The 9366-nt window shown below is 36.8% G+C and overlaps 1 protein-coding gene across 1 annotated transcript in view; it reads left to right on the forward strand.

Annotated features, from left to right (window-relative positions):
* The first annotated feature begins 1160 nt into the window (after positions 1–1160).
* The window catches only part of LOC107754484 (protein bicaudal C homolog 1-B-like), a 21076-nt gene continuing 12870 nt past the window's right edge, over positions 1161–9366 (forward strand). Inside the window, exons 1-8 of the mRNA XM_016570948.1 lie at positions 1161–1458; positions 3346–3392; positions 4135–4204; positions 6833–6912; positions 6988–7149; positions 7256–7309; positions 7868–8062; positions 8602–8865. Coding sequence (XP_016426434.1) covers positions 1215–1458; positions 3346–3392; positions 4135–4204; positions 6833–6912; positions 6988–7149; positions 7256–7309; positions 7868–8062; positions 8602–8865 — 1116 coding nt within the window. The 5' untranslated portion in view covers positions 1161–1214. The remainder of the gene's footprint in view (positions 1459–3345; positions 3393–4134; positions 4205–6832; positions 6913–6987; positions 7150–7255; positions 7310–7867; positions 8063–8601; positions 8866–9366) is intronic.

A 9366-nucleotide genomic window follows, 5' to 3' on the forward strand; every position in this document is an offset into this window, starting at 1 on the left:
CACGCTTTATTTTAAGGTCCAATTCTCGCTATTAACAAACCATTAACTATGACTTTTGCCTCAATAAACTAAACCCCTAATTTGCTGCTTCTTAATAGTTAGTAAGGTGGTTGTTAAGTTTAGGTATTGGTAGGATTAGGGATGTAGAATATGGTCATGCAGAATATGTGCTTTATAAGTATTAATAAACAGTCGTGATACTCTCATGAATGGTAGCTGACTGACCCAGAAGAGAAGAAATCGTTGAATAAAGTTGATATTTTTGTTGTCTTTGCACACAAAAAGTATTTCATAGCTTCATAACATTACGGTTGAACCACTGATGTCACATGGACTATTTTATCGATGTCCTTACTACCTTTCTGTACCTTGACCATGGTAGTTCCATTGCTGTCTATGCAGGGTCAGAAAGCTCTCGGATTTCATCAAAAATATCTTAATTTGTGTTCCGAGGACGAACAAAGGTCTTACGGGATTGCATGAGGGTGAGTAATTAATGACAGATTTTTCATTTTTGGGTGAACTGTCTCTTTAATAATAGGCATGCTAACAAGCAACTAGTTAATAGTGAGAATTGGTCACCATACTAAAGTGTTGCAAAGACATGTTTTTTTAAATGTGCCTTTTAGAAAAAAAATATACTGGTGTGCATCTTGACACAAATCAATGACAATGACAGATTTTAAGATATGTCAGTGCAATCAGTTAAACCTTGTCGGTGAAACCAGGCATACATGTTTTAAAAACTTTTTTATTAGTTAATGCGACCGTTAAGGGAATATTCCATTTGATTGCATTATGGGAATGTTACTTTTGAATGGTTTATGAACATTCTGAAACAAGTAGTGACATTTCAAAAAAGGTTAAAAAAAAACATTCCATGAACCCTGTATGTTTTTATGCTGACATTATTAAAGACCAGATAACGCTGAGCAAACATTCTATTAACGTTGCTGTTCAGAACTTTGAGAGAACGTTCTCTGTTAGCTGGGTGGTGACTCATTTGAGCCTCTTTTATTTTAAGAGAAACAACAGTGATACAAAAGTTCTCAGCTGCGTCTCATTGAGATTGTTCTGTGGTCATGTGATCTGTTAGAGGGGTGTGATGTGCTATATTGCTCTGTTCTGAGGTGTGTGTGTGTGTGTGTGTGTGTCTCAGGGCCTCTCTTTTTCTTGTTTCCTTGGTCACACTGACGGACACACACACTCTCACTATGGCGGCCTCAGAGACATGCAGCTCTGTTCCTGAGGCTCCTGAACCAGAGTCCTGCGACGGACCGCAGCTGGACCAGAACCGGGAGCAGGATCAGACCCTGCAAAACCAGAAGAAGAAGGAGGAGGAATATGAGGACGAGGAGGATGAAGGATCTGAACTTCAGGACCAGGAGCCTTCAGACCCGGAGTGTGTGGAGGAGAGATTCCGGATCGACCGGAAGAAGCTGGAGCTCATGCTGTACGGTCAGTGTTTGATCGATGACGGTAATCTGTCACGGTTTTCTGTAGAATTATTCCAGAAGCTTCATTAACCTGTGCATGCAAATGAAACCCATTTAGAAAGCCACCTGTCATGGTTTTCCAGCAAAATGTCCCTCTGAATGCACTGAGATGTGATGTTAGGGAGCGTTAGATGGATGTGGCCCGTTTGTGTGGCGCTTCTGCTGTGATGAACAGGTTTAATGGTCTGTTATCATGAGCTGTCCAGGAAGATTCTGGAGTCGAGTCGAGTTTAACCGGCCATGATTCATCAACACGAGCTGGAGTTCGCATTCAAATCCCTCAGAGATGAGAGCGAGTGACCGATTGAGCTTGTCAGAGAGGAAAGCAAAGAAATGCAGATGTTTTTGTGCTGATCTGGTATAGAAGTTCAGAAGTTCTCCTTCAGAGCTCATCAGACTTATTGGAGGAGTTAACTTTAAGATGAACCTCACATCAGATCTTTCACCTAAAGTTCCTTAGAATTAGAAACAGTATTTTTTTTGTTGAAAAAAGGTGCCTCTGATTACTTAGCAAGCACAGCTCTCCTCATAAACACACATGATTTGAGGAATCGCTCGTTTCTGGATCTCAAACACTGGACACACACACCGCTTTAACAGTGATTCTTGCTTCAGTCGTCTGTGTTTCTGCTCATTGTGTCTTTAGTTCGCTGTGTTTGCTTCTTTCACAGGGAGGTGAATTAGTTTTGCGTCAGCATCGGTTGCTCTAACATAACTTTGCTGTTTGACGCCGTTTCTCAGAAGCAGCTTTGGGGGCTTTTTCTTTTACACGCACACTCACACACACGCTGGCTGTTCAGTCATTCTTGCTTGCAGAGCCGTGTAACCCGTAGCGATGAAGAGCAGTTAATGAAAGGAGGGATGTTCACCCTAACCCTGTAAATGTCACTCTGGGGCAAATGTGTTTAACTTTACCACCCCCTCACACACACACACACAGACACTCTCCATAGGCGTAATGGTTTTCAAACTGTACAAATTGTATTTTCTATCTCTTAACCTAAACCCTAGGCCTAAAATTACCCCTCACACAAAACTTTTTGCTGTTTTAAATTTTCAAAAACTTCATTCTGTATGATTTTTAAGCTGTTTTCCTCATGGAGACAAAAAAAAAGGTCCCCACAAGGTAAAAAAAACTGCTGGTATAACTATCCTTGTGGAGACATTAGGTCCCCATAACGTAAGGAGTACCAGGTACACACACACACACACACACACACACTGCCTTTACATGTTTGAACTCTGTTTGAGATTAGATGTTTGTGTTGTGTAGTTTCTTTAGAGATTTATCAAACCAATACATAAACACACACTGTAACTTTGTTTATTTCAGGAACATTTACATTTTCAGTAAAGCATATAAAGTATCATATAGCCTATATATTGTCTACATATAGTTTCGAATAGTTGATGTTTAAACAGAGCACAATATGAACAAAATATGCTATTATGAATGCAAAACATGCAATATAATTAAACAATTTTTTAAAAACAATTTTTAACAAAAACACACAGCTGTTTATTTGTTTAAGTACCATTTACATTGTTGGTAAAGCGTATTTTGTGTGTATATGTGTGTATTTATGTATTTGTCTGTAAATGTATGTTTATTTGTCTACATATAGTATACTTTAGAAACAGACTATATAGAAAATCTGTAAACTGAGCGCAATATCAACAAAATTTGGTTTTATAAATGCAAATTATGTAATGTGATATATTTAAATTCCATTTATATTTTTTATATTTTGCATCGTGTATAATTAAATATATTTTATAACTTATAATTTTATTATAATGTTTTAATATAAAATATGGTGTATAAATCTTTCTTTCTCTTTGTCTTTAGCTCCTGCAGAAGGTTCTGGACTGTCAGGTGAGGAGTTCTTCCAGAAGGTAAGAAACCGAAAGAGTTCAAATAAACATCTAATATTATTGATATTATTATTGTCATTGATATTTTATTATATTTTTTGTTAATATTTTGAATTATATATATATATTTGCATGCATATATATATATAGTAATTTTTAGTAATTTTTGTTGTATGTCATTTTTATTTTTTATTGTTAGTTTTAGATTAAATATATTTAGTTGTTTTAGTACTAAGGTTCAGCTAAAAAATAAAAAATGTTGCTTTGGGATCTAACTGAAATACGTTTTATATATTTTATTTCAGTTTTTGTATATTTTATTTCAAGTAATGAAAATGTGTTTTATGGTTTTAGTTGTGGTTACCTACAATAACTGATATGAACTCATCTTTGATCAGTTTCTGATATGGGCTTCATTCACATTTTCATATTTAAACGTTCATAATCCTGTCAAAGCGACTGCCAACAAACTTGTGCATATGTTTGTTGAGATCCTCTGGTGTCTCAGTATGAAGATCACATACTGTTTTTTTGTTTTTTTTTGCGGTTTTCTGGTCTTTTGTTAATTAAGGAGAAAGAAAAAAGTCACTGAAGTGATTTTGTCCCAAACACACAGAACAGGTTTGCTGTTATGAAGGCAAAACTAAGAGCTTTGAGATGCTAATGAGCCATTGTCTCTGTTGAATGGAGGATGTGAAGATGCAAACTGAGTCTTGAGTCCTCTGAACGTGAGTTTCTCTTCCTCGCACACTCATTATCTCAGGTGATGAGAGAAACACACACGCAGGTGAAATGGCCATCCAAGCTGAAGATCGGTGCCAAATCAAAGAAAGGTGAGTGCTGTCACACTCCTGTCATTATTTATTCACCCTTATGTTGGTCCAAACCTAAAAAGAGACGTTTAGTTGAATGTCCAGGCTGCTGTTTTACATACAATGACCAAAAAGTTCCAAAGCACCATAAAGGTGTCATAAAACTAGTAAGCATGACCCATGCACTGTATTCCTGGTGTCTGGTTACGTGCAATTGCCTTTGCCATTATTGACATCTCACCTGACGCAATGCATTTTCATGCAGCAAGTCTGAATATGCAGATGAGGTTTAAGCTAAAGTTATATGGGTTAAAGCCCAAAGTGTGCTTTGGTTTTTATGCGTAAACAAGATTCAGTTTGGGGACATAATTGTCCAGTAAGATAAATATGACAAAACCCTAGTTTGGGGACATATTCAGACGTATTTAGAAAAATGACTGATAAATTATTATTATTATTATTAATTTGTATTTATTTTTTTATTTTTTTTACTATAAATGCAAAGTACTCTCTTTTAGGGTTGGGGCAGTTGTTATAAGCTAAATATAAAACATTTATGTTAATTGAAATAAAATCTAAAAAAACCTTAAACTTATTTTTATTTCAGTTAAGTGCCAAGGCAACTTTTCTCATTTTTGTTTAGTTAAAGTTGAAGCACAAAAATGACAACAAAAAAAATCTAAACAGATATGTTTAGAAAAATACTTTAATATTTTTTTTTTATATTTTGATTTTCTTTTTTTTTGTATTTTCTTTTTTTTATCATCTGTAGTTTTTCCTCAATTGACCGCTCGCAGCAAGCTTGATTGACAGGCAATCTGACCAATCAGAACGTGGATATTATGTGCCACCGCTGCTATCCGCCATCTTGCCTGACAGCTACGGCCGGTCTCCATAGAAATCTATGTTAAAACAGGGTAAAAAAAGATCGACTGAATTGAAACTTTTTAATATAACTAAATATAAAAATGTGCGGATGGTTAAGCTGTGCTGTTGTTAGCTGCCACAGTAACGGCAATAAGCTAAGGAATTCCTGAGTACTTGTTTTGTATACCAGAAAACCTGTCATGTCCGGCGCTGTATGCATGGCTTGCAGCGCTTAAGTTAAAATACTGAGTGTTAAATAATAAAATGATATGTTAAAACGTGTGCTCTTATCATTCTGTGGACAAAATCCTGTAAGCTTCGCCCCGATCGGGAGCTGTATATGCACATGTGCGCTCATCTGTTTTCAATGCAGCTAACCTCGCTTCATGTCATCCTCCCACTCATTAAACTATGACAGGTCCTTTACTGCAAACAGACGGTCACTGCGACACTCTAAAGGGATGAAACTATGGCACCATGTGCTTTTTTTAAACCATTTTCATAGGTTGCACGTTATATTGGCTCGGAAAATATGTAAATGTGCATGCCCAGTATCTAACTAGGGTTAGTTCACCCAAAAATGATAATTACCCCATGATTTACTCACCCTCAAGTCGTCCTAGTTGTATATGACATTCTTCTTTCAGACGAATACAATCTGAGTTATATTAAATAATGTCCAGGCTAATCCATGTTTTATAATGGGAGTGGATGGTACCCCAAAATTTGAAGTCCAAAAAATTGCACCCATCCATTAAAAAAGAAGTCCACACGGCTCCGGGGGGTTAATAAAGGCCTTCTGAAGCGACGCGATGCGTTTGTGTAAGAAAAACATCCATATTGTCAACTTTATAAATCTTAATCTCTAGCTTCCGCTAACTGTCGTACGTGCGTTCACGAGAGAGTGGCATCCAGATGACGTAGCACGTAGGCAAACGCGGTGACGAACGCGGAATTGACGTACGTGGAAGCGCAGAGGAGAGATCAAAACAAAACACCGGTCACAAATTAGTAGTACAAAACGAAGATTTGTAAAGAAGAATGTCGGAGGATTTCGATATAAGCCGAGAGGACACTGGTTTTCCTTTGCTGTAAACAAAACTTGTTTCTCGCGAGACTAGCATATTCTCACCGGAGCTTATGCTACGCCTACTTCCTACATCATCCGCTGGAAGCCACTCTCTCGTGAATGAGCGTACGACAGTTAGCTATTATTTATATTATATTATTTTTATATTATTTATTAGCTATTAGTTAGTTATTTTTGGTATTAAAAAAGTGGCAAAAACTCACAAAAATGGCTAAAACTTAAACCCCAGACATATTTAGGGGTGTTCACACTTAAATAAACTAAAATATTAAAGAAGTATTCTTTTATATCTTCTTTTATTTTATTTTATTTATTATTTTATTTTAGTATTATTTTCATTTTATTTTTTTAATTAATTTACATTTTTTATTTTATTTCAGATGGTTGCATCTTCGTGCACCAAGTTTGAATATGCAGATAATATTTTTATAGCAACAATTTACTTTCTCAACAAATGTTTTAGTAAGTGTAATAACATGCACCGATGAATTGTTCACAATAAAATCAAAGGGGGAAAAAAAAATTTTCATAATATTTTGAAATGTAATGACTATCTCCATCTCTTAAAATTATTTTTCTTTACTGCTGACAAAAATAAAGACCATTTTTATGATCCCAATCCACACGTTTTCCACTGAATATGGAGTTATAGAAGTAAAATGCATTGTGATGATTTGTGTATTTCTGTTCAGATCCTCATGTGAAAGTGGAGGGGAAGAGAGCAAACGTTCTGGAGGCCAAACACAAGATTTTGGAGCTTCTAGAGACTAAGGTGAGGTTTGAGCTTCCTTTGATTTCTCTGTTCATCTGCCCTGTGGCGATCTCACAGCAGCCCACCTGTGCACAGGTGAATAAAGTCACGCTGAAGATGGACGTCACACACACGGAGCACTCTCATGTGATCGGGAAAGGAGGCGGGAACATTAAGAAGGTCATGGAGGACACTTCCTGCCACATTCACTTCCCCGATTCCAACCGGAACAACAGCGCAGGAGAAAAGAGCAACCAGGTACTCACTTCCCTCACTGTTGTAGCATACTGCTGTACACACTACATACTACATGATTCATTTGAGTTTTATATGCAAATGTAAGTAAGTAAGTATATACCTGCAGGTGTCAATCGCTGGGCCGGTTCAGGGGGTGGAGTCTGCCAGGAGACAGATCCGGGTCAGTGACTCATTAACATTAATATTCAATATATATGAAACATGTGAATTCAAACATGTGAATTTATAATCAGTATTCATATATTTAGATTTTTTTCTTTTATTTATTTATTTATTTTAAAAGATTTTTAAGATTGTTTAAGATGTGTCTTGGTTATATATCACCTCATAATCTGAAAGAAAGAAAGAAAGAAAGATCAAGACCATAAAAGGGTAATTAAATGCATTTTGTGAGGTATCAACTGATATGTATAGGTTGCACATCACTGAAAACAATATTATCACTCATTATTATTATCTATAATAAATAGGTGTATTTTTTTTTTCGGATCAGTTTTTGTTTGTATTTTTAATTAATATAAATTTTTTTTTTATCTGTTTTAGTTTTTACTTTATTTAGTTTTAGTTATTTTAGCAAGAGAAGAAAAAAAGAGAAATGTTGCTGAAATAAAAAGTTTAATTTTATATTATATTTTTATATTTTATTTTATTTTATTTCAAGTAACATTTGATTCAAATATGTGTTTTACGGGTGTGTGCACGTGAATCTGATTTGCAGGACCTGCAGCCCCTGGTGCTGACTTTTGACCTGCCTGTGACCCTTGTGGGAGGTGTGGTGTGTGACACGGGCTCGCCGGTGATTCAGCACGTGGCTCAGGCGTTCGGAGTGAGCGTCAGCTTCAGGACGCAGCCCAAACTCTACTGCAGCACCTGCAGCATGAGAGGAACGCAGGGAAACGCCGCTGCCGTCAAGGTGACGCTCGCCTTAAAATCTAAAAATATACATTTGTAAAGTTTTTATGCATTATGGTAGTATTTGTCATGCTACTTTTTATGCTGATTTACATTTTAAAAAATACTGTACTGTAATAATGAAAATCTAAGCAGAATCACCATTACGAAAAATAAAATGTGACTCATTCTAATACATATTCATTATATTCAAATATATGGCTTTGTATTCAAGATTCATATATTTAGATTCAAATATGTGTTTTACGGGTGTGTGCACGTGAATCTGATTTGCAGGACCTGCAGCCCCTGGTGCTGACTTTTGACCTGCCTGTGACCCTTGTGGGAGGTGTGGTGTGTGACACGGGCTCGCCGGTGATTCAGCACGTGGCTCAGGCGTTTGCCGTGAGCGTCAGATTCAGGACGCAGCCCAAACTCTACTGCAGCACCTGCAGCGTGAGAGGAACGCAGGGAAACGCCGCTGCCGTCAAGGTGACGCTCGCCTTCACACACGACATAGCGCCGCATACAGCATCAATAACTGACCTTTGACCTCTGCAGAAGGCCACCTGCGTCCTGATGGAGCTGCTGCTGGGCGCGGAGGCACTGGCCGGGGTAACAGGGGTGATGGTGAGCACACAGCTGGACGTGACCTCGCAGCAGCACCTGTTCCTGTTGGGTCAGAACGGAGCCAACTTCCTGACCGTCATGCATCAGACGCACACGCAGATCATCCTGCCCGACCTCAGCGCTTCGCAGCACACACCCTCGCTGCTGATCCAGGGCACGGCCGACGGAGTGTGTGTCGCTCGACAGCAGCTCATGGTACAGACCTGTGTGTGTGTGTGTGTGTGTGGTGAGCTCAGTTTGGGGATATAATGGTCACAAAAAGTGAGATACAGTGTTATTTATATATATTTTCTAGTATTTTTGTTGTTTTGTTTTGTTATTTTTATTTATTTATTTTTTAATCTGTCTACAGTATATAGTTTTTATAATTTTTTTAAATTTCAATGTTAGTTTTAGAATATTTCTTTACTTCAAGCTAAACTAAATGAAAATTTGAAATGTTGCTTTGTCAACTAACTGTAATAATAAATTGAAAAAGAAAAGACTCATAAGTTAAGTTTAATTAAGAAAAATATGTTATGCTTCTATATTAAATATATTTATAATATAAATTCTCTGAATATAAATATATACATGTGAATACATGTAAATATTTTCAAAATAGATACTGTATGTTTGTGTCTTTACAGTATATATACATAATAAATAGAGTAGTGCTGTCAAACGATTAATCACATCCAAAATAAAGGTTTTTGT

Source organism: Sinocyclocheilus rhinocerous, unplaced genomic scaffold (assembly GCF_001515625.1).
Source record: "Sinocyclocheilus rhinocerous isolate Xijiao unplaced genomic scaffold, SAMN03320098_v1.1 scaffold50, whole genome shotgun sequence".
Classification (NCBI taxonomy): Eukaryota; Metazoa; Chordata; class Actinopteri; order Cypriniformes; family Cyprinidae; genus Sinocyclocheilus; species Sinocyclocheilus rhinocerous.